We start from the raw sequence: 24,621 nt of genomic DNA, 5'->3' as shown, positions 1-24,621 counted from the left end.
AGCCTACCCCTCCCCACCCGCTCTTTTCTCCCGCAGGTGTCCCAGGAACTGCCGTTCCTCCACCCCAGCGAGACCAGCGTCCTGAACCGGCTCTGCCGCCTCGGCACCGACTACATCCGCTTCGCCGAGTTCGTGGAGCAGTACACGGGGCACGTGCAGCAGCAGGTGGGGCCCGGCGCGGGGCCGGGGCTGCGGGAAGAACTGCGGTGGAGGGAAGCTGCGGCGAATCCGCCCGAACTGCCCTGGGGGCGCCGGTGTCCTGCAGCACGGATCTGTGCTAGCACAAGTAAATGCACTGCCCAGACCAGAGCTCCAGAAAATGCTGCGTGATTCTGGCAATGGAGGGTCCAGGGCAGTGAATATTAAAAGATGGACCAAGTTATGCTAAACTCATTTTTGGGAATGCGAGTTGTAGTAATTTGTGATTGCTGCAGAGTGGCCAGGGTTTGTGAACCGTACGGGAAGTTCAACCCTTGAGCGCTGTGAGCCTTTGTCATGATCTGCGAAGACCTTTGAGGCCCAAGAAGCATGCATAATCACAAAGAAACACCAGTGGCTACTTGTACTTGGATAGCTATTCCTAGCCCTTGCATGTGTCCACAGAAGGGCTAAATACAGCTTTGCTCAAGCAGCTCCCGTGTGAACCAACAGTTGGTTTTTTCTGGGTGCTTTCCAGTGGGTTAGCGTGCATTTCAGGATGTTTGGACCATTGACTGCTGGTGTACTGCTCTGCTCAGAGGCTCCATTACTCCTTAGATCTATACTCAGGAGCTGATGTAGATTTTATTGTTTGGTTTCAGGACCATCATCCATCTCAGCAAAACCAAGGTGGATTACATGGGATTTATTTGCGAGCCTTCTGCACAGGTCTTGATTCAGTTCTGCAGCCATATCGACAGGCACTACTTGATCTTGAGCAAGAGGTAAAGAGAGACTTGGAAGAAGAGGCTCTTCTGCTGCTAGCAGACCGTGGAAACTTGTAATTTCTGCAGTTAAAAAGTGGTGGTGCCTAAAGAAGTGACAGGATATTTTTCTTTCCTCTTCAGGGACATCTTCCAAATTATTCCTGTGAGGGATCATTGTAAATGACCTTTCATTCTAAGTAATAAGTTCCCTCTGTATTCAATCCAGTGGGTGTCCCATCTGCCTCAGAACCCAGTGTTATCTCAGGCTATTGTGACTTTTCTTTTCAGCTGTGAAGATTCTGAATTAAACACCTGGTGGATTAGCAGCTGTTGCATCTCGGGTACTGTCACTGTCCAATAGTTTCATCGTAAGCTATAGGCTAAAATGAGACATGACCCAAAAATCTGAGAAAAGCTGTGATAACTAAAGGTAGAGGGCATAGAGCCAAACCTGCTTTTTTACTTACCTGTATCCTTATGTTAATTTTTATTAATTGTTTTGTTGTTGTTACAGTTTCTGGCTGACCCTCATCTTTCCATCTCACATGTCAATTATTCATTGGATCAGGTATGTCATGGTGGTTAACAGGTAGTGTTCTTTGGTTGCTTTTATTCTCTGATCCATAAATTGCTCTTTGAATCTCTTGAGAAAATGGATGGGATAAGGAAGGGTCAATCTGCCTTTTTTTGTTTTGTTTTGAACTCCTCTGAAACTGTAGTCCCTTGACCATGCTCAGAGGATAGCTTGCGCTTTGACAGAAAGCTTGGGTCCTCCACCTTTTACTCTTGCACGTTCCTCACTACTTCTGTTTTGCCTGAACTGCTATTAGAATATAGTAACTTCATGCATCTTGGTCCAGTGGAGGGAGGACATTCTTTCCAGAGATCTCCAAGTCACTGAACAAGAATAGTTTCTGTTTGTGGGGAAAGTGAGATGAGATGATGGTTTGATTAAACTATTGTACTCAGCTGCTGTCTACATTGACCCAAGCACAGTTTATATCTTCCCTTGCGTAGCAACCTAATTCAACATTTTGCTCCTTATTCTGCAGTTCCAGTTACTCTTCCCCTCTGTGATGGTTGTGGTGGAACAGATCAAGACTCAGAAGGTACAGTGAAATTACAGCTAGTTTCTCTTAACAACATTCCTCTATAGCTGATTAAATATTCTCTGCCCTCACCCCAGAACTGAATGTTAGGAAAGAATCTGGCTTTGATAATGTGTCCTATTCCTAGTACTACTATAAGTATTGAATAACTTTATTTCACAAATCCATTTACACTGAATTTGACTTCCTGTTCTTTTTCATTATTAATATGATCTTTGATGATTTGCCTTTTATAATTGCAATACATTTCATTAATTACCACATGCTGCTGATTGGAATTTATTCTTTTTTGACTCTTATTTCTCCCATCCTCCCTTGAAAGAAAAAGGCAGAAGCTAATGTTTTCAGAATCCAGAGATATTTCCTATTTGCTAAGAGAGATTTTTGAGAGAAGCTGGGGTGTAGAACTGCACATAGGCATTTTTCTTCACTACACAGAGTATGTTTCATCTCCCTTTCTGTGGGCATTGTACAGCTTGCAAGGGCATTTCTTATTAGCTGAACATGTAGTGTTTCAGTGTCTGAAAAAATCAGTACCGGTCCAAATGACAGACCTAGTCTGACCACTTTTTTTTTTTCTGCAGATTCATGGATGTCAGATACTGGAGACTGTCCACAAGCACAGCTGTGGGGGGTTGCCTCCTGTTCGCAGTGCTCTTGAAAAGTATGTAGATGCAGTAATAATATTATTTCATTCTTATGTAGCAACTAGAGTTAGTGTCAGTGTGTTATCTTACTTATGAAAGCAGGTAATGTCTTTGAATAGGAGTGTCATGCAGGGCAAACTGTACTCATTGTTTATCTATAGAGGTTTACAGCAGCAATTTAGGCTTTCTCCATACTTTGGACTGCAAAGGTCTTACTAGACTTTTGAGGCATCTCTTAGGGCTGAGTAAAGTTCAGACTCTATGGTTTCTCTTCTTGTTGAGGTCCACCTGGCAGTTCTGGATATGTCAGGCCTACTAGGGTTTCTTGATCCCTCAGAAAGATAAATTTGATTGGGTGAATGTTACTAGGTTTGTATGTCCTTGGGGAGAAAGTCAGACCACTGGATTTTAAAAGATAATTTATGGTCATGCTGAAATGGTGATTAAGTAGAAAGAGCAGGACTGGGAAGCCACTGCAAATGTATATTTCTGGTATGCTAGCAGATCTCCCTAGAGAAGCCACATATTCATGATTATGTTAGCTCAGTCTTGCAAGTGATTCGTGTGCTTTTTCTCTGTAAGCAAATTCCGTGTTAGCCATTTAGCATTCACTGCACTGGCTGGTTGACTTACTGAACTTTCCAGAATGATATATGTTGAGGTTACTATGTGCAGATGCCCCACTGTCTGTTTCTCTTGACCTCAGGATTCTGGCTGTGTGTCATGGAGTCATGTATAAGCAGCTCTCTGCCTGGATGCTGCATGGATTGCTACTAGATCAACATGAAGAGTTCTTTATCAAACAGGGCCCATCCTCTGGGAATGTTCCTGGCCAGCCTGAAGAAGATGATGACGACCTAGGAATTGGGGGACTAACGGGAAAACAGCTACGAGAGCTGCAGGACCTGGTAAGACTGCAAGTCATCGCTTGGTATCCTCTGGTCCTTAGAGAACTAAAGAAGAAATACTTTGTCTTCTGCTTCAGAGAAAGCTATGCTAGACTGGACATCACTGAGCCCTGGTAGGATGGCACATCAACGGAAAATTGCAATAGGTTGAAGCTGGGCATAAAGAACAAAGCCATAGAGGTGGGCACAGCTGGATAATTTTGGGGCAGAAAGGCCTACTGATAGAATCTGTTTAGATGCTGATGTCAGGTAGTACCAATTGAGCAGCTTCAGGTTTTGAAGTGCTACACTCACCCTGCTCTTGACTGTCTTCCAACTCCTAACAGTCACCACTGCAATCTGCTCAACGTGGACATTCATGGTAGCATCAGCAGTTGCAGGGGAAGGGGTGTGGGGAGCTTGGGTGTTGACTTGATTTGCACTTCCTCCAATGGTAGTTGGACTGGTTACCTTTCTTGCACAACCCTTGGTGCAGATTAGAATGCAGATATTACTAACAGGGTAATACTGCTGACTTTCTCATTGGGGAAAAATGTCTTATGGGAGAGTCAGGAGACTGCTAAGAACAGGGTGTGAAGTTAAGCAAGGGAGCAACATGCCAGTATATTGGCTAAATGCATTAATTCTTCATGTAGATGATATACCATTAGAGTGCCTTTGTGCAAAGCAGCTTTCTCTGTGGAGTACACTTTCACATTTTGTGCATCTGAAGAGTGTTCATCTCAGGGACTAGTGAGGAGCAACTGCAACACTGTTAAGTTCACACTGTAGCTGACTATGAGAAAACACTTCCTGTGCATTCATGGTGTTAGTGTGCTGTATGTAACTCCAGCTGTGCATGCACAGAAGATTCACACCTGAAAGACCCCATGTTGCACACCAAGTGCCCTGTATAAACAGGCTGTGCTGAGGATAGATTACACGTGGACAAAAACACAGAAAACCTTCTAAAGGCAGTTAAGGGAAAAATAAACTTATTTCAATATACTGGATGTAGGCAGTCTGTGAAAACTGGTAGGTCTTCTAGATCCCTGGTGGAAAATGTAGGCATTAAGAAGATGAGGACACTGAGAAAGCCTAATTAAATCTATTCTTCAATTATATTGACTAACAATGCTGGCAATAGTTTTGTCAGATAGTAAAATAAGAATTCCTCAGCTTGATGTGTCAGAAGAGTTGGTAGAATAAACCGATAAAGAAAATACTTGGGTATTTCATCACCTAAAAGTGCCAGAGGTATCTTAAGAAAAGAATTACCAAGTTGCTAACATCAATGTACAAACTCATACTGAACTCTAGTATTAAAATGAATTCTGCAGATAACATTCTCAAAAATTTGGTAGCATGGTGTTTTTGGATAATGGACCAATGAACCTTGAAAACAGGATGAAATCATCAGAATTGCCTTTCTGAAAGAAAATCTTGCCTCTCTACTTGGAGTTTTCTGTATTAATACATCAAGAAAAAAGTTAATAACTTACTGTATTTTTGGAAAACCTTTCACAGGAATTAACCAAGGAAAAGAGATATTTCCTAATTCATGTCAGCAAGCCTTCAGATCTTTAAACTAGTTGCTCGCTAGTAGAGGTGTTTACATCTGGCCTGTACCACAAGCAGTGCTAAAACATGTACAATGAGGGTGCGGGACAATTATTTTTGGTACTGCTAACAAACATTGTTATGGCAGCAAAAACTAATGTGATGTAGTTGCAACAAAAAAATTCTTTTGCTGGTATGATATTTTCCTTTGGGAGAGCTAATTTGCCACTATTCCACAAAGGCTTAGCTTCTCTCTCTTTTCCCTCCACCCCCTTCCTGATGAAAGCAACATCATCTTTAGGGAGATTTGCTAGCATGCCAGAACTGTAAATAAATTTRCAGGCTTACTGAAATGATGCAAATCAGGTTTGCTTCCTCTCCACTTACTTTTAATATTGCATTTTGATTTTTTTTTTTTTCCTTGTTATACCTTTCTTGTCTGGTTTTCTTAACTTTTTTTTATCTTGTGTTGTCTTTCTTTTCCATGGGCTCTCTGACAGCGCTTGATTGAGGAGGAGAACATGTTAGCTCCATCTCTAAAACAGTTTTCTTTGCGAGTGGAAATGCTGCCATCATACATTCCTGTGCGGGTTGCTGAGAAAATCCTCTTTGTGGGAGAATCTGTACAGATGTTTGAGAATCAAAATGTTAACCTGACCAGGAAAGGTAAGAAACATCTTTCTTGTGGCCTCTGCTCAGTTATGAGTGACTGACAAGTATCTTCCAAAATGCTGCATTATGAATTCTTCAACAGTCACTGACAGCCAGCTGATGTTCTTCAGAACTATAGATGACTGTGCCAGCTCAGACCAATGGTCCCAGTATTCTGTTTCTGACTAATTCCTAGGGAAGAGTGTTAGAGCAGGATGAATAAATAACACTTTCCAAATACAGCCTCCAAGTTTCCAGCAACAAGTCACAATGTGATTTACTTTGGATAAGTAAAGCTATCATATAGGTCATGTTTTCTTTTCAGTTTGCATCCTTGTCCCTGAAGGGTGCAAATGGACACAGGGGCACATCTTGCTCTGAGTCTGTATTTTGAATAATGGTGTCATAGGATTAGAATGCATACACGAACAGGAGAGATTCAGTGCAAGGCAGTCCCAAAGATGGCTGTGAATGATAAATGATCAAGATGGAGCCTTGAAGACAGCAAAGCAAAGGTAATTCTGGTTGATGGTGCTGAGTGCCTGTAGATAGTTTTGGAAGTATATACCTAAACCAATTGGGTAAGACTGCAGTAGAGTCTCTGTCTTGAGCTTGTCAATATGAAAACCACTCAAATGATTCACATGATGTTGCACAGAACAAAGGACCAATTAAACTGTACTGTTTTCTTGCCCTTGGAGAAAGGGGGAGAAGAAAAATCTGTCTTCTAGCTTAGTTTAAAAAACAAAAAAAAAAAAACAAAAAAACCCACTCAAGTCCAAGTAGTATGATAGATTTGAGGACAAAGGGAAAAAAAAACAACAAAAAAACCTCAAACCAAACCAACAACTAGTTAACTGGGCAGAAAAGTTGTGGGTTCAAAGATCGAGCACCACAGTGCTAATCCTAGGAAAAGGCTGTTATTGGTGATAACTTTTTTTTTCTGGTGATGCCTAATTGTTGTCCACTAATCCAATAGTGGCAAACAGCATACTAATACCAAGGCATTGTCATGTCAGGTGTCTGTACTGTCATGGTATTGTAATACTAATCTTGTACCTACCTTGAGGCTTCAAGTTCACATTTCTCTTGTCAGACCTAAGATGCTGCTGCCTGGACAGCCTGTCTGCCCCACTGTGCTGGAAGTGACCTGCACTTCTCCAAATGGTATTCCTTGTTATTGTCTCCAAATGCTTTTCTCCTTGCTGCATAGGCTCCATTCTAAAAAACCAGGAGGACACTTTTGCAGCAGAGCTACATCGACTCAAGCAACAACCACTCTTTAGTTTGGTGGACTTTGAATCTGTGGTCGACTGGATACGGAGCACTGTTGCTGAGGTAAGGATCTGAAGAAGGAAAACCATATAGACTGAGAAGCTTTTGAGTTTTGTAAATAGCCAGGAGAAGAGGGGTGCTCTTTAGAATCAATGTTTAAACAGGAGAGTGAAGGCTGCAAGCAGCGTTCATTTTGTTGTGGGGCTCAGAGCTTCATGTTACCTCAACTTCTAACATTGCAAGGACATTAATAAATACTGTCCATCCTCTATGGAAGAAAGAAGGGAATTAGTATGTGTTATTTCACTTGTAACTATTTCAGAACTTTTTATCATGCTTTTTACATCACAGACACCCTCTTACTAGACAAATTCTTTGCTTTGGCAAAGTCTTGTTTACTATTTGAAAAAAAAGTAATGACTGGCACTTGATGAAAGAGGTAGGGAAAGGTTACAGAAGTGAACAAAGCTAGGGGTGCAGTTGATTTCATAGGAATTTGGATATTTTTTTCTCAAGGGTCTTCATTGCTGATATAGTTCAAGAATGTTCTAACTAATGGCATGAGCTGCCTACACACAGGAGTTACTGTGTGCCTCTTGTGCTGTATATAGCACGTTCTATAGATTCTCTTCTATACATGTCGAGTATTTTAAGACAGCTACTGTTCTGATTGAATGGGTTTAATTAAGTCTGAGGAGAGATTTGTTTTGTTTGTTTTTTGTTTCCTCCCTAGCATCTTTGGAAGTTGATGGTAGAGGAATCTGATTTACTAGGACAACTGAAGGTAATGTAATTACTACCTTGTTTTCTCTAAAGAAGCTTAAAGTTTTGTTGTTGTTTTTTGGTAATGTCTCTTTTCCATTAAATGCTTCATTGTCTTAGGATCTGTATTTTCTTCTTTTAGGTAAAACTGTTTTCATTTTCCAGATCTCAGGAATGAGCGCAAAGTGGTAGAACTTGTCAGAGATGAAGTTAGAGGGGTGTGTGTGTGTGGCTTTGTGGTTTGTATCCTGAAGCAAGGCATCACAGACCTTTTGGGTGCAGGATGAAATTCAGAGCTTTCCAGATATGTTTTGATGTGGCAAAAGTTGTCCAAGCAGTAATAAAAATGGATGCTATAAACTAGGATGCACAGAGTTTCTGCTCAGTTTTTGACATGCTTACATACAAAAACTTATTTCCACAGATTATTAAGGATTTTTACCTTTTGGGAAGAGGGGAGCTGTTTCAGGCCTTCATTGACACTGCACAGCACATGTTAAAAACACCCCCTACGGCTGTAACTGAACATGGTGAGTGTTCCTCAGTCACTCACCAAATTGTCCTTACTCTGATATGGCAGGAAGATGGTTAACCATATTCAGTACAGAAGAGCTCCATCTTACGCTCTAGGTATCTATCTTCATTAATCTTGAAAGAGCAGCACACATGAATTAGAATCACTCACAGAGTGGGTTAAAACAACATCTTCCAGAAACTTTCAGATTTCAGGTTTTTCTCCATATTCAAGACAGGAATTAAATAAAAATGGTGGAAATGGTGTGTCAGTGTTATCTTGAATAGCCCAGTATAAATAAGTAGTGGGTGCAAAATTATCATTAGCTGCAGCAGCATCTTGAATATTCTGACATCTGTGCTCTCTCATTGTCAGATGTCAATGTTGCATTTCAGCAGTCTGCTCATAAGGTATTGTTAGATGATGACAATCTTCTCCCTCTGCTTCACCTGACTATTGAGTATCATGGAAAGGACCACAAAGGTATTTACTTGCATTTTTTATAGTGAGGTAAGAGGGGGGGAGATGATGGCCTTATTTTAAAGTCCTATTACTTCTCCTTTTCTAGAGTGAAGAAATATTAACTTGGTTCCCTTCATAGCCCTGTGCCTTGTTTGGCTCTTCTCATTCTGTTCTTTCCTCTTTTCTTCCTTGCCATGGTTGTCTTGACTGAGAGGAAGACTTAATTCAGCACCTTTAATTTTTTTTAAGATACTTCTCAGACTCGTGAAGGGCCTTCCCGGGAGTTATCTCCACGTGAAGCCCCTGCATCTGGATGGGCAGCTCTGGGCTTGTCTTACAAAGTTCAATGGCCACTGCACATTCTCTTTACTCCTGCTGTTTTGGAAAAGTAAGTATTAGGTAGGGTCACTGTCTGTCTGCCTGTATGCTCCCAGATCTCAGGCACTCATTGATCTTCCCCTCCCCCCCCCCTTTGAAGAGGAAGAGCTATAATACTTTAGCTTGCTCCCCAAACCATAAAATTATTCTTTCCCCTTACTGATATTGGGGGCACTTGTTGCTAGTGACAGTAAGGCCTATAAGATGCTGACAGATCTCCACTGTTTTATCAACAGTACTACTTGGACAAAACACTGTCAGCTCTTTCCTCCTTATAGTGAAATGACTTAATATTTTTTAGGTCAACTCCCACTAAAAGCAGAAATCAGTCACTCAGATGGGCTTTCACCTGACCTACCCTGCCTGTTGGCAAGCAGCCACCTCCTGTTTCTTTTTCTAGTCTCACATTGTTATAGGTTCTGTGGTACCTGTACCCAAGGAAGATTTGCATCCTAAATATTTTTTGACTGTAGGTACAATGTTGTGTTCAAGTATCTGCTGAGTGTGCGGCGGGTTCAAGCTGAGCTACAACACTGCTGGGCTCTCCAGATGCAGCGCAAGCACCTGAAATCTAACAGAACTGATGCTATCAAGTGGCGTCTGAGGGATCACATGGCTTTCCTTGTGGACAATCTTCAGTATTATTTGCAGGTCAGGATTATAGAGAAGGGTAAACTACATCAATTAATCAAGCTGGCAGAAATTCATGGCAGGAGCACTGAAGTCCTGTCCCTCAAGATTCAGATTCTTTATACCTTAGGGAAATTAGGATAGAGAACTCAGAACAAGTGTCTAGAACTTTCTGAGTTCCCAGACTCAGTGTTACAGTTTATAAAACTCTGCTGCTTCACAAGTCCAAAAGCTTTGAGTGCTGTTGGAAATGAAGGAGTTCTGGTGCTCTAGTGCTACTAAGCATTCATGAGAAGCCACAGTCATCCCTGAAGTAGCATCATTAGGATACCATCCTGTCTTCCTCCCCTGCCCCTTTAAGTGAGCTCCAATTTGAGTCTAGTAAAAAGTTATTTTCTAGGAAATGCAAGAAGCCATAATCTGACCATTTGATGTTAAAAACAGAATTTTCAAATGTAAACATGAGTTACTAGTAGCACGATTTTGTGAGAATTACAGATCAATTTGGTAATAGCCATAGCAGCTAAACTGAGGGGGCCTGGTTTTCTGGCTTTCTAGATTCTCTAGAGTAATCTGGCTGAGCTTTTGCACTGCAGCTTTGCCTGATACTCCAGATAGCATCTCCCAGTGTAAAATTCAGAGGTGAATACAATCAATCAAATACCTTTGTTTACATGTTAGCTATATACTTTCTTATTAGTTAATCTTAAAGGAAGTGACCACTTGCCTTTCTACTTAGGCGTCAAAAATTGTTTCTTTTCCCTGTATTACGTAGTGCTGTTGTATATAGTTTCCCATTCAGGAGGCAGAGAGAAAGTGATGCTCAACTTCTAAGATAGGAGTAGCAATAGGGAAGGTAAGTTTCTTACATGAAACTTCTAGCTGGTCTGAACTATTTCTGTCCCTCAAGAAGAACATACTAATAAGATTTATTTACATACTCCTCAGGTGGATGTACTGGAATCTCAGTTCTCACAGCTTCTGCAACAGATAAACTCCACCCGAGATTTTGAAAGTATACGTTTGGCTCATGATCATTTCTTAAGCAATCTGTTGGCTCAGTCTTTCATCCTCCTAAAACCTGTAAGTAGGTCTTGTTTTCACGCTTCCACAAATTTTCCAACTGCCGTGAGATTATACACAGCTTTGGAACAGATACAATAAACCATCTCTTCTGAAACAGATCAGTGATTATCTCCATCAGAGCATAGGCTATAATTCCAGGAATAAAACGGAGTATAAAGTAGAGCAGATCAGTTAATTTACCATTGGTAAGAGGGATGCTACATTCCTGGCAGTTTTTATATCAAATTTATTCTAGTCATTGATTATCTATCTGTGTTGTTAATTAGAAAACCTGTCACTATGTTTTTCTCCCAGACAAGTTATTAAAGAAGTACTAACTAGCATAGAGTTAGGAACTGTATTTCTGAGGGACTCATTCAGAAATGCATTAGTTTAGTAAAAATTCCCTCATTTATACTTTGAGGATAAGAATAGTTGAGATGATACTTCAGCGGTGCTTTGGTATTGTTGTTTTAGTCAAAAGTATGTTAAATGATTGCCATTATCTTTATCAAACGTGTAGCCTCAAAAAACATTTAGCAGGAAGGTTGGTATCAATGAAACAGTGACAGTGGGGTCTTGTCTGTTCCATTATTTTGCTCAGTCTATGAGGCTGTAGCATAAAGGTGGCAAAATACTAACTTTACAGTCTGGAACCTTCCAAGCATTCCAGTATTCGTGTCTGTGAGGTAGTTGGGCAGCTCTGTTAACACTCTTGAGTGCAAATTACCTTGACCAACTGATTCCCCAAAATCCCAAGTTTTGCGAACAGAGCAACTGAAACCTTGAACCTTATCTCTGCAACTGTGGCCTGCTGGGTGGATAGGAAAGCCAGTTCTCAACTTCTGTGCCTATGTTGACAGCTGGTCAGCTGATGCCAGTCAGTGTTTCAGATGAGTTTTTCCTGCTTTTCTGTGTGAGGGAGGCACACTGCAGGATCTGTCCGCTTAGCTGTTGATCCTTTTTAGTGAAACTTGCAGAATGTTCATCTCTTTAAAGCTTCTACTCCCCTTCAAAATAATATCCCCTAAAAGTTGGGGGCAGGGGGGTGCAGAATGCAGCATAGTCTTTTAAGTACTATCTTTTTAGAAAACCCTACCAAAAATGCTACAGATGCTTTAACATCTTCCTTACTAATTGTTGGAAAACATGACATCAGCAATATCTCGATTATGAATGCTGCAACTTCTCTGATACTAGAAAAGCTTTCTCTGTGTTTGATCTCTGTATTTGTTAACTACTATCTCTTTAAAAATTTTTTTTTAATGCAGGTTTTCCACTGCTTGAATGAAATTCTGGATCTCTGTCATAGCTTTTGTTCTCTGGTCAGTCAGAATCTGGGTCCATTAGATGAGCGTGGAGCCGCACAACTCAGTATTTTGGTCAAGGTGAATCTTTGTTTAAATGGACCTTTTCTTCCCCCATGCAAATAACTGCCTAAGCAGTCATCTTGGTTCTAACAGCTGCAGAGCAGGAGTGAGTTTAAACTGAGATGAGACCTTCCATATGAGTGCTTGCAATGATTTTAATTATTCTGCAGCTCCTGGGTAAAAATTCTACCTGCACAGAGGGGAAGAATGTAGTGAGATATGCAGAAATTACTCCATTGGAATAAGAAAGGTTGTAGAGGTGGATATCAGTTTGTGCTTCTAACTGTCCTTTCACATACCTAACATCAAATAATTATTGTGGCTGACAGCTTACCTTATAGTGGGTCACAGGCATCACTTCTCTTGCAGTGAGTCTCTTCTTTGGGCTGTTAAAGGATTGTTTAGGCAGGAACAGATGAAAGTTTTTCCTGAGAGTGCCTAGAGCTGACTTCCTCTACTTTGTAGGGATTCAGTCGCCAGTCATCACTTCTCTTCAAGATTCTCTCTAGTGTTCGCAACCATCAGATAAACTCTGACTTAGCTCAACTGCTGCTACGTTTGGATTATAACAAATACTACACCCAGGCTGGAGGAACCTTGGGCAGGTAGGAATATCTTCAGGGTTGCTTGTAGCAGTATCCTGAGGTACTTGAAACAGGAAATTATCAAAATGATCTGAAGTGATTTTATTGATTGTGTAAGCCAAAATTGTTTATTAGAAGCAAAATGCTAATACTATGGCAGAAGAGTAACAAAACCAGCATGATTTATTTTTCATTTTCATATACCTTCTCCCCTTCAAGTTTGCTTTGGCATCAAGTTGAGCTACCTGCTAGTTAATGTCAGCTGAAAAAGACGATGTGTTGGTAGAGAGAGTTCCTCTTAACATGTAGTTAATAGCGTATTCTTCTCTTGCAGTTTTGGAGTTTGAGTACTAAGGCCTTTTCTTCTGGTTGTGACTGACAGCGCTGCAGGTAGTAAAGACTGGTGCTCTGAGAGAGTTTGCACTCATGCGAGTTTTTCTTCATAGCTGGCTCTGCCTGATGAACCACTGTTTCAGAGAGAAATGTGAGACTGCCTAGTAATTTGTGGAAAGCTACTCCATTTACTCTGAGCAAATATGAACATGCTTTCTGCAGCACTGTATATACTTCTACCTACTTCTTGGGAGGCAGTCTATTCCTCTTCTGAAAGTGAAAAAATACAAGGATTATGATGTCTTGGCTCTTCACCTGGACTTATAACCCTTTGCAAGTTGGAATATGGAATAAATGGTCTATTATTTTTGACTATGGCTCAAGTTCTGGCTGTATCTAGAAATTCCACTTGTACAATAAACTGATTTACAGTTAACTATGTCTGCTACTCAAATACACCTACAGGTACGTGAAACAACTGACTTTGCTAAGGCCCTTAGAATGTGATGTAGATTAGGCAGGGGGAAAGACAGGATAAATTGTAAGAGCATCTTCTCATACAATGCACTAGTCTACCGCATCAGGATAGGTAAGGAATCCACTCATAATGTCACATGCTTTCTCTGTATAACTTGATACATTTTATTTGCTGAATTTATTCACTTTAAGACAGAAAGAGCTTTGCCTTATTCAAAGTATGAAGCCCATTATGTGGGAGAAAAACATGCTAGAATTAAAATAAGGCAAAACTTAACTATGATGTCTACTATAGCTGTACCCTGTTTTCATTCAAGACTATTTAGAATGCTCCTAGCGACTATCATACTGAATCAAAATAAATCCATATTGCGTCTGCAATATGTAAACTACTGTGAATGTCTGCACTAAAGAGCAGAGGTGTTAGAGCAGCACAGCAGTAGCTGGAGGAAACTTTTTGTAGGTTAGGAAAACAGATTTACTAGCTTTGGGATAACAGACAGACTATCTTGACTAAAGTCTGCTTGGGCCAGTGGCACAAAAAAGCCCTCCAGGCAGGTAATATGTTTTCTGATTTGAACACCAAGGTACAAGGAAACAGGCTTTCTGCTTGAGGAGTTGGTATTTTCACAATTGCCTAAGCTGCAGCTCTCAGGAAAGTCAGGTGCCCTTGAGGGAAAATCCACTATGCTCAGTCAGAAAGAAGCAGTAACAACAGAAAGTCAAATAAGAAATCTGTCATCTTCTATATGCTATAGTCCTTCATGGTAGGACTGTATATATTGGTAGGCTTATACTGTACAAAGTTTAAAATCCTGAGACCATGAAAAAGCTAAAAACTGGAGGAAGGATGTTGAAGTTAGGGGCAGGAAAATCACATTGGATTTACAGGCCTGCTTACTCAAAAGGTGAGTCACTCAAATGATGACTGATCTAGGAAATGACTGGGGATGGCGAGGGGGAGCCTAGATCAAGAAAAGCCTAAGCTTTTGAAATAGAGGACTAAAAGTTGTGTTCAAGGCCAGATGGAGGCCTGAGTATACCTCTAGCATACAGTACTCATAGGGTAAAGGGTTCTCAAACTGAGCTCTTGCCTCACATCAGTTGACTGATGATTATCTTAAATGCTTGACTCTGAATGCAGCAGCTCAGAATCAGATGGCTTAACCCCATTACCTACACCCCCTGTAACAAATACACATGGCACTTACTCTTACATACTTTTTGCACCTCAGTCTTCCATCAGTTTAGTTGTTCTAGGTCACTGTGTTTATATCTCCACTTAGTGCCAGTCTGCACTCAGACAGGTTAATACCTATACGGTCAGGATAGGAGAAAGAGAGGTAGCCCAGATGAAATGGCACTTTGTTCTAGAAATTCCTACCAGTCACATCTTGCTGAAGTTCCTGGAAAATATCAAAAACAAGCTGGGGGGGTTACTAAACATACCATTCTTTCAACAAAGAAAGAGAAGTGCTGCTGCTGCCCTGCACTTGGTCATAGGCATATACTTCTCTGCACATACAGCCTGTCAGATGAGATCATCTTTCCTTCCATTTATAACTGCCTTTGTGTTGCTGTCTATCTTTGTAGAAAATAGGAGAGTATTAGTGTTATTCAGCCCAGAGAAATGTAGGCATTTCTTTCCCTCTGCCTCCTTCTCTGGGCAAGACCCTGGGACAAGTTCAGATAAGTCAGAAGCCCCAGCAGCTACCACAAGAGATTCAACATTTATTTCATCATAAAAGTCCAGCAAATAAAACTATATACAGTAATCCATGCACATTGTTCAATTACACAAACATTTAAAACCTGATTAAAACACAGTCTGCACAACAGAAGGTGGGCAGGGCAAAGGGCAGTTTAGTGGGGGACATAGTCATGTTTATATTTCGGATGCTTGTTGTAGCCTACTCTCTCCCCAGCAATAAGGCTCTGGATCACCCACTCTTGCGACACAACAGGCAGCCGTAATGCTTCTGCACACTTCAAGAGACCAGCTGGGCAGGAAAAATCAGTCACCACCACGTCATAAACACCCAAAGCAATATCTGCACAGGAGGAAAGACAGGCATCTGTCAGGTGAGAAAAAGAAAAGGACCTTCCCTGCTGCAGATGATCAGTGTGTTTCACTACTCCAAATCTCTCTTCCATCTCCTCTCATTCCTAGCCAGTGAATTCTCTTTGTACAGACATGCTCTACAGCAAGACTGCACCTTGTAAGTAAAGGAGTCCCTCTAGTCCAGGTAGAAATTAACTAACAGAAATTCAACATTAGTAGCCAACATTACAGGCAGTAGATAATGAGCTTGACTTCAGCCTGTGAGTACCAGGGCCTACATCCCATGTGGAGAGGGAGAGACAGTTGCGTGTGCACACAGGAGTTCAGGGGGACAAGCAAGAGACATTTTAGTGCCCTACAGAAGGTCTGGGAGCAACTCATGACTAAGTTTCTCCCTGTTAACATAGGCTGGAGGCCGACTGCCCACATCCTAAATTACTTCAGCATATGTTTATCTGGAAAAGAAGCATCTCCTAGATTACATTCAAGCAGAGAACTAGTATCTGCCCTTTGCTCCACACTTTGCCTTCCTGTATTCTTAAAGACATCCTCATAAGCCATCCTAAATGGTTTTAGGACTATACTAGAGACCACAGTGGCACAGGATTCCCAGCTACTATGCATGAGAGACTGGGGTAGGGGGGAGACTGGCCAATGAGTACCTTTGTTGTGAGCATTTGAGTAATGCTGTTTAACAGATGCTGCTCCCCCTGTCATGAGGATTTCAGACCACAGATCCAGGAAGTTCTGCTGCTGGTCTGACACCAGGAGAACCTTCAAGTTATGGAATGGGTTTTCTCGGGGGTGCCTGGAAAAAGAAGAAAGATGCAGACTGCTGGGAATCCTGTATAATCTGGAACTTCATTTGGGGACCATTATCTGGTCACTTGACTGGCTCCCATATGGGTTCTTGAATATTTTGCAATGACTTGTCCTCTTACCGCTCCCCTGAAATACCTGGAGCAACTATCCTCTGTTTATAGATAGGAAAACAGAACTAGACCTGAAATACCACATGGAGGGGATGCAGGGTCCAAAAATCCAAAGTTAGGCTAAGCTCCTCCCCAATCCTGAGCCACCTTTTCTGTACATATCCAAAATGCCTCAGCTTTGACAGGGCTGAGCAGGCAGGCATCATTCTCCTGCACAAAAGCCCACAGGGATTTGCAAACTTCCCTTACCTTGCCGGATGAGTTTGATGTGACAGACGTTCTCTCAGAGCAAACCTACTGGATTAGATTCCACAGAAAATGCAGAAGCTGGTTTCAAAATATGCAAGAGGAGAAGGAAGTGGCATCCCCTTTTTTCCAAATCAGAGCAATTAGAAGAGTCAGGCAAGGATGGGATAAGTCTTGCCTGAATTACATCTTTCTCATGAGGAGATTGAAATCCCCCTCTCATATTTCCCAGAAGACTGCCTTTTTGTATATGGCACCCAATTCTACCTTTGCATTAGATGTCACTGTAAAACCAAGAAAGAGGTAGGAGCGCTGTTCCCATATGGAAAAGAAAACATGGGGAGCAGTACTAGGGACACCTTCAGTCCTTGCAAGTATTCAAGAGCCTTCCAAGCTAACAGCTCTCTCTCCTTACTTAGCCTGTGCACTCAGATCATGGTTATTTGGCACTTACCATTCTAGCAACTTTTGCTCCTGGAGGCTATAACCAGCTGGCAAAAGGTAATTTCGATAGTTTTGAAGCTGGTTAGCATGACAGCTGTCATGGACCCAGATATGAGACACACAAGGGATCCCTCTGGCAAGGCACAGTAAATACTTCCGAGTTCGACAATGCTGGTCCGCAATTAAAAGACACTGATATGCTGCATTACACTACAGGGGAGATAAAAGACATGTAAACAGGAGATGTAGTGCTTGCACTGAAAGTATCCTGCCAGTAAACCCTTTAAAGAAGAAAATGATCAAAACTAGGAGTTTTACAGCCATATTTTTGTGAAAAATGAATTAGATTAACAGATCCTGAAATCAGAAGCAACTATAATGACCACCTAGTCTAAGCCATGCAGTACGCAGGCATAATACAAAAATTACTAGGCAGAGTTTTTTGCCTATTTCTTCCAGGTGAGACAGAGGAGGAGATTCATCTTTTAGGCTGGGACTAGTCACTAGAAAATCCTCTAGATGCTTGGGCAAGTTGCTCTAAGGGCAATTTATCCTCTCTGTCAAAAATCTGAACCTTACTTTCCGATTTGGAGAAAAACAAACAAACAAAGAAACCCCCCAAAACCCAAACTTAAATCTATCATCTGCCATGCAGTCTGTAGGATGTTGTTCTGGTTTTGCCTTCTATTATATGCCCTCTTTATATAGCTAGAGGAAAAGACTTTGACTGAACCAAGCAGAAATTAATACGCTCACCCTGGGAGCCATCATTACTTGTAAATTCTTGTCAGCATCACTGCATCATATGAAGGTTCTGTACATATGTGCCTACATTCTTCACATGTACATGTATCATATACTATCTAACCTGTTACCTTGTACTTCAAATGAGCATAGAGAATCAAACAATCTAGATTTGTACATAACAATGAAAACACAGTTTAATACTTTCCTGTTCTATATTACCTCCAAATGCCATTGATTACCCTAAATTCCTTATGGTATTTTCCCTAGGTTTTGACGAAGGAAAAAAAAAACCCACCAAAACACCATCCATACAGGGCCATGCCCATGAATGCAGGATTGTACATTTGCAGATAGAGCTCTTCATCTACCAGATTTATTTGGATACCAATAATTTCATTTAGTGTCACTTTTACTTAAATTTAGAATTTTGCACAGGACTAGGTCAAATTATTTGTATACACTAAGGATAGTCTGTTCCAGTTATTAGACAAATTGGATTGTTCTTACAAAGTCAGTAGCACATTTGAAAAAACTTGTTTTATAGAAAACAATATTACTGATTGGTATAACTAAAATATCATCATTAAATTCTTCACCAGCTGCAATGTGGCTCAGTCTTCTGGCAGAGTTATTTGGGATCTTTCAGATTAATTGGCCCATGTTCTTTTTTTAAATCTTTTTTATACAGGTCATTTGAATTTATCGCATATGTATCTTCTTCGCTGCCATTTTGTATGGTGATTAACTGCTGGGTTAGGCAGGCCCACTACAAGTTGCAAAAGCAGCTGAAATTAAATTTTGATAGTAAATTGCCATGTCATGTATGTATATGTATGTGTATAGATATACAGGTGTGCGTGTGTGTGTGTGTGTGTGTGTGTGTGTGTATATATCCACCATGTCCTCCTGGATGACCAGTTGATCATGAGCCAGCAAAGTGCTGTTGCAGCAAAGGCGGCCAACAGCATGCTGGGTTGCATTAGGAAGAGCACTGACAGCAGGTCAAGGGAGGTGATCCTTCCCCTCTGCTCAGCACTGGTGAGACCACATCTGGATTACTGTGTTCACTCTGGGTTTCCCAGTAGAAGAAAGACACAGACATACTGGAGCAGGTCCAGCAAAGGGCCACTGAGATGATTAACGGATTGGAGCATCTGACATGTGAGGAGGGGCTGAGAGCACCAGGATTTTTGAGCCTCGAGAAGAGAAAGCTAAAGGGGATCTTATCAATGCGTATAAGTATCTGATGGAAGGACATAGAGAAGATACTCATACTCTTCTCTAACTTCAACTAATCTGTGATTCTATGGTTCTAGACCACTCTGCAAGCTCTTACCTGTGTTTCATTGAAGTCTTCCAGGATATAGCCAGCTCCTGCTCGCAGCTGCTGTGCTATGTAATGTTTGTTGTATGGAGTCACCTCTAAAAATTCTAGAGCAGAAATAGAAAGTTAAATCTGTGGCTATAATATGCTCATATCCATACCCCCCTCAGTCTACAGAGCCCTCACCCATCCCAAGACAGACCCCAACCTTTTCTCTTAAGAACATCTAGAGGAAACCCTCAGGAGACTCCAAAAAAAGGCAGCAGAAAGGGGAGCACAACACTGGCCAAACTAGCCAAGTGAACATGTTGTGGCTTTCATCATGCTGCAGTTCATTACACGAAACACCACCATAGCAAAAGCAAATTGGAACAACCTATCCATGCTTTTAAGACCTGTGGTTCTCAGCACTATCCTGTATCTCTGATAACCTTCCTTCTCAAATTATACTACTCCAAGTCTTCCTATCTCACCGATTTTCACATGTTTTTTTAACTTCCTGAACAGCCCTGTGATCATCATCGATGCTTGCTACGTTTCCGTCTGAGTTTTAGCTCCTTTCTTCAAAGTGCCTAATACATCTTGGACTAAGCAGCAAAAAGGAAAAACTGGCACTCACACAAATGCCTGATCAAATAGCATCCAGCCTTTTTCCTAAAGCCACATGGTTCCACTTGGAAATGCAACGAGGAAGATTGATCTCACCTTCTTCCTCTTCACTACTCCCTGCAGGACCATCTGATGGTTTCTGGCGATTGACCAATTTGTCACTCGGTGTTGCCATGGTGAGAAGAAAGGCATAGCCCAAAAAGAGGGTCTTGTTGTGGGGCAACGGGCCATGATGGTCCTCCAGTACTGGGGGGTCTACAGCATCTACACTTTCACAGGTGCTCACAAACTCTGCTGGTCTCACAGCTCCTGTGGAGAGAGAGAAAAGCACCATGAGTCTCAAAAGTCAGGTTCAGTAGAAAGACCCTGGGAAGGATTTAGATTATGTTCAGTTTTGGTTATTTTACTAGGAGAGACAGAGGGAGACAGAATCAAGCCAGCCTTAAGCTAGGTTAGGTAGGGGTCTTTTACCCTTATGGTTGCAAAGGATCTTCAAATCATAGCCTGAATGACTAACGGGACAGTGTTTGCCAGTCTGTCAGCGTCCTGAAACAAAGGGGCCCTTCCCAGCAATAAGTGTTTCAGGACTGACTAAACAGATGAGCAAGGAGAGAGGCAAATCACAGCATTAAGGTCAGAACAGTATGTCGCAAAGGACATTTCCAAAAGACAGAACTGAAAAGACTGCAGATAAGTATTCAAATTATGCTAAAAGCAACTCTGGCTGCTGAACGCGTCCAAGGAGAATCAGTCTCAAACCCTGCCAGGCAAAGAGGTAATCTACTCTGCTTTTGGCTTATGGGAAGTGGAAAGATCAATTACAGAAATATCAATCAGGGAGGAAAAAAAGGCTGACTGCAAGTTTAAGAGCAGAAAACAAGGTTCTCACCAGGCTTTACTGTTGCTGACTTGCGCCCACGTTTAGCCGGGGATCTCTCATCTTCAGAGGCAACAAGTTTCCTCTTCCCAGATAGCATTCCCAGTGGGATGCGTGGACTCTCCAGCCCTTTACGAGTAGGAGTTGTGCTACTGCTGGAAGTGCTGGGAGACCCAAGGTTACTACGTCGCTTCCGCTTCCCCTCCACGAGGTTATCTATAACACAGTATGCAGAGACTAGTCATCAGCTGTCACCTAACTCCATAATCTTTCATCCTACATATCTGTCCAGAGATGGCTAAACTTAGTAGTACCTAGCAGGCACGTACTATCACCCTCTGACAGAAAAGAGCAAAAAGAAAATCTTGCATGTACATCTTTCTTCTCAGGTCCTATATCTTGCCAGTCTCTCTTCCTCCCAGTACTGCTGAACGGTCAGTATCGTAGCAGCCTCCCACCAACTGTAAGCGAGCACTGCAACCATCACTATCTTGGAAGCTCGTCACTCTCAGTCATCTATCTGCAAGCACCTGTGTTCCCTCTTAAAGAAAATACCCGTTCTTCTTGCACACAGTGTCACTTAAAAAGCAGGCATACACAGCATGTGGCCCATGACACAATTTGCTTGACTTATACTGCCAGCCATTTGATAGAGACACAAGCAAACACCTGCACATCAGTTGCTCCAAGACAACTGTCAACATAAGTATTTTCATTAGCAGCAAACACAAGACAGTTCAACTCTTTGATGAATAAGGACTAAACTGAATAGTGTTGTCTTCAAGGTAAGAGCTTGAATATGGAAAAGAATTACAGTGCAACTGACATCTTAAAACTTGCTTTTGTGGCTTTCACTCTTAGTGAGGCACCAACTTGTACACCTGCCTGTGGCTCCCCAAGCTCAGCAACTCTGTATAGAGGCTGAATGAGTGACATTGTTCTCACTCACAAATTCATATAGAGGAAAAGCCGTGTTAAGTTGAAGAAGTAAGAAGTCTAGAAAGGCTAGGTGATATTTTAGAAAGCCAAAGTTGACTCTGCTGAGATCACAGAAATCAAGCCAGGAAAACTTAGCTACAAGAAGTTTGGCTAACCTGCTGTATCAGTAGACTGATATGTAGAAGTTACTTCATTACCCAGAACAGTTGTTAACATCACTTTTTTTCTGCCTTTTTTTTTCCTCTCTGTTTGAGCAAATCTTTGACTTCCTGTAACGCTTCTAGATTTCTTTCTGCCCAGTCACATTAATGCAAAGAAACAATTTCAATCCAAACTGATAGCCAATATCTGTACCGAGACAAATGTGAAGTCGGGAAATGTGGGAGCAGGGGCAGAGGATAGAGGAATAGGAGACTTGAATGGGAAAGGGGATTTAGAGTTGAAGAAAACAGGGACTAGAACTGTGCTTAAAGTAACTACAAAGCTGTGGTGGTTATACATGTAGAGGAATTTGAGGCTAAGGACACTTCAGTATTATCAGACACCAAGAACTGCAGGATCAAAGTATTTGTCACAAAATAATCCATAAACAGTGCCTGAAGGAGTTGGTGCCAGCTCTTGGGAAGAAGTACCTGCTCACCACCCTACTGGCTGTGGTGGATATTAGCCAGTCAAAATTTCAGATCCATTGCAACCCAAGAACCTTCACACAGACTGTAGATAGAAGAAAGGACTAGTCTGTCTTTAGGGACACATTATTATTGTGTTTGACAGTATTCTAGTAATATATATAAACGACAACATGTAGTTTTTAATCAAAAGCTGATTAAACAGTTGCACTTAGTGCACTAGAGTCTTAAAGAAACAAAGTTCATATGTCACAATGTATTGCACGTGGATTACCACACACATCAAAAGAGTGTAAGGATCTGTAGAAGAGGTAAGCAGGAAAAGGGCCAGAACCTGAAATAAACAATCACATTGTGGGAAGGCAACATAGACAGTGAAGAAGAAACAACCTGAAGTATAATGCAAAGGCAAAACTCATGGCTTAAATCTAGAGAAGCAGACTGAAGGCTGTATTGTAAGTTTAAAAAAGAGAAAGTAAAACACCAAGTAAGGTGGTAAGGTTGCATGTGAAAACCTAGTCAACTCCACAAGCTAGCCAACACCATTAACTCTCTGGGCAAGACACACTAAGAAAAGGATCTCAAAGATCTTGTTATAAAGTCTAGACCAAACAGCACATCAGATTTTGTTCTGCTCTCAATTTCGTATTTACACCCACCTGAGCCCTTCCCTTAAGTTTTAAAAGGTTTTCTTTTACATGGAAGAATCTGTCTAATGGGCCATAGCCAGAGGAACTGGGTCTCCCTGTGCTCTCTCTGTTCAATCTCCCCTGGTAAATTCAGAAAAGCTGCAGTCTGAGGCAGTGCACAGAGCTAGATGGACCTTTGATCTGGCTCAGCTCAATTCTTAGGTAGTTCCCACTCAACTCTGAAAGCATTATTGAATACTCAGAAAGATCTAGATACGGATAATTCAGATGAGGAAACAGAAAGATCTCAAAGGCACAAGYTGCAGAACAGGAGGTCTTCAAACTACATACAGGAGCTCAGCGCAGTCTCCCCTTACCAAGGCTGATGTCAGCTGCCTTGGTCAGGGGGGTGACAGGTTCATAAGGACCTAGCCCAAACTGCTCCCGGAGCTTATTTCCTTGTTCCAGAGACAGGATAACAGCCATCCGTTTGTACCACTTCCTCTGGCCTTCCTTTTCAATGCAATAATATAGCTCTCCAGACTCCTTCCGGTGTCCTTTCACTACACCTGACAAGACAGCAAATGACAGTTGTTAACCAACTACATCCAGGCTTCTCATCCTCCTGCACAAGCGTCCATCTCCCATTAGATCCAGCAGCTCAGAGAAGCTAAGGATTGAGCTCGAGTACTGCTCTTACCTGCACTGAAGTACTCATCCTCTGAGAGTGCAGTCACCTCAGTCTCCAGAGGGATAGGGTCACAGAGTAAAATATCTTTTCCTAGCACATCACATTCATACCCGTCATCAAAGAGCAGCTTGTACTTTCCTGCCCCAACATCTTGAGTAATCATCCCAGAATAGAAGTAGCCATTTGAGGACCACTTTGCTACAACCCTGAGGCCCACAAAGCTGCTTCCAGAGGATGAATCTGCACAGTCTGAAGGACCAGCCACCACTTGTAATGGGATTTCTGGAGAGTCACTTCGACGTAAGGCACAGAAGCCAGCAGTGTCAGATTTCTCCCCTCCATCTGGCAGGCGAACTGTACGAATAAATGATTTCTCCTCGGGTGATGCTGTAGTTGAGAGATCCTCCACACCAGGCAATCCAGTTAAATCTCTGTAGAAAAGACAAAAGCAGCCCCAGAAAGATCAGGAAAAGCAGCTACTAGGTGCAGAATATTTGGGTGAGATGCTTGCAGCTGCTACATGCTGCCTCTAAAAACTAGTTCCTGAAATACTCTGTACTCCTTTTTCTCCGTCACATTAAGACACCAGCTCCCCATTCTCTTCCTTGACAATAAAGTTTAGATTACAGTCTCCTTTTTCGGGGTACCTTGTTCCCGTTACTCGAGATGGCGGACGGCCTCTTCTTCCTCGCCCACGAGGTGTCACAGGTGCTCTTCCACCCTGACGAGCGCCAAGCATAGAGTCCTCATCTTCCTCACAAGGAAGCACTCCCGTCTGGCTAACCCTGAGAGGAGACGCTGGCTGACCAGCTCCTTTCCTAGGACTAGAGAATTAATTAGTTCAGTTAACTGTTCGGAAAAGAGCTGCCAGCTCATTAGATCT

The 24,621-nt window shown here is 41.8% G+C and overlaps 2 protein-coding genes across 14 annotated transcripts in view; one reads left to right on the top strand and one right to left on the bottom strand.

Moving 5' to 3' along the window:
• Positions 1 to 13,568, top strand: part of TUBGCP4 (tubulin gamma complex associated protein 4) — a 16,139-nt gene extending 2,571 nt beyond the window's left edge. The window contains exons 2-18 of the mRNA XM_026087390.1: positions 3 to 165; positions 801 to 923; positions 1,420 to 1,473; positions 1,958 to 2,014; positions 2,599 to 2,678; positions 3,368 to 3,569; positions 5,609 to 5,774; positions 6,973 to 7,097; positions 7,768 to 7,818; positions 8,221 to 8,326; positions 8,686 to 8,793; positions 9,022 to 9,160; positions 9,624 to 9,801; positions 10,729 to 10,863; positions 12,117 to 12,233; positions 12,681 to 12,820; positions 13,134 to 13,568. Of these exons, the coding sequence (XP_025943175.1) occupies positions 3 to 165; positions 801 to 923; positions 1,420 to 1,473; positions 1,958 to 2,014; positions 2,599 to 2,678; positions 3,368 to 3,569; positions 5,609 to 5,774; positions 6,973 to 7,097; positions 7,768 to 7,818; positions 8,221 to 8,326; positions 8,686 to 8,793; positions 9,022 to 9,160; positions 9,624 to 9,801; positions 10,729 to 10,863; positions 12,117 to 12,233; positions 12,681 to 12,820; positions 13,134 to 13,146 (1,957 nt within the window). The 3' untranslated portion in view covers positions 13,147 to 13,568. The remainder of the gene's footprint in view (positions 1 to 2; positions 166 to 800; positions 924 to 1,419; positions 1,474 to 1,957; positions 2,015 to 2,598; positions 2,679 to 3,367; positions 3,570 to 5,608; positions 5,775 to 6,972; positions 7,098 to 7,767; positions 7,819 to 8,220; positions 8,327 to 8,685; positions 8,794 to 9,021; positions 9,161 to 9,623; positions 9,802 to 10,728; positions 10,864 to 12,116; positions 12,234 to 12,680; positions 12,821 to 13,133) is intronic.
• A 1,752-nt stretch (positions 13,569 to 15,320) lies between these two features.
• Positions 15,321 to 24,621, bottom strand: part of TP53BP1 (tumor protein p53 binding protein 1) — a 35,780-nt gene continuing 26,479 nt past the window's right edge. For 8 of the 13 annotated variants that reach the window (XM_026087342.1, XM_026087349.1, XM_026087344.1 and 5 more), the window contains 10 exons: positions 24,386 to 24,562; positions 23,748 to 24,169; positions 23,425 to 23,616; positions 20,863 to 21,066; positions 20,070 to 20,282; positions 19,377 to 19,471; positions 17,304 to 17,503; positions 16,853 to 16,900; positions 16,334 to 16,479; positions 15,321 to 15,660 (listed from right to left, as the gene is read on the bottom strand). In XM_026087342.1, the coding sequence (XP_025943127.1) occupies positions 15,473 to 15,660; positions 16,334 to 16,479; positions 16,853 to 16,900; positions 17,304 to 17,503; positions 19,377 to 19,471; positions 20,070 to 20,282; positions 20,863 to 21,066; positions 23,425 to 23,616; positions 23,748 to 24,169; positions 24,386 to 24,562 (1,885 nt within the window). In that variant the 3' untranslated portion in view covers positions 15,321 to 15,472. Of the gene's footprint in view, positions 15,661 to 16,333; positions 16,480 to 16,852; positions 16,901 to 17,303; positions 17,504 to 19,376; positions 19,472 to 20,069; positions 20,283 to 20,862; positions 21,067 to 23,398; positions 23,617 to 23,747; positions 24,170 to 24,385; positions 24,563 to 24,621 lie in introns of those variants that run through there. The other 5 variants (XM_026087347.1, XM_026087348.1, XM_026087355.1 and 2 more) reach the window with 2 other exon arrangements.

The sequence above is a fragment of the Apteryx rowi genome, unplaced genomic scaffold, assembly GCF_003343035.1.
Source record: "Apteryx rowi isolate R43461 unplaced genomic scaffold, aptRow1 scaffold_713, whole genome shotgun sequence".
Lineage (NCBI taxonomy): Eukaryota > Metazoa > Chordata > Aves > Apterygiformes > Apterygidae > Apteryx > Apteryx rowi.
This window is presented reverse-complemented; position numbering and strand designations above follow the sequence as displayed.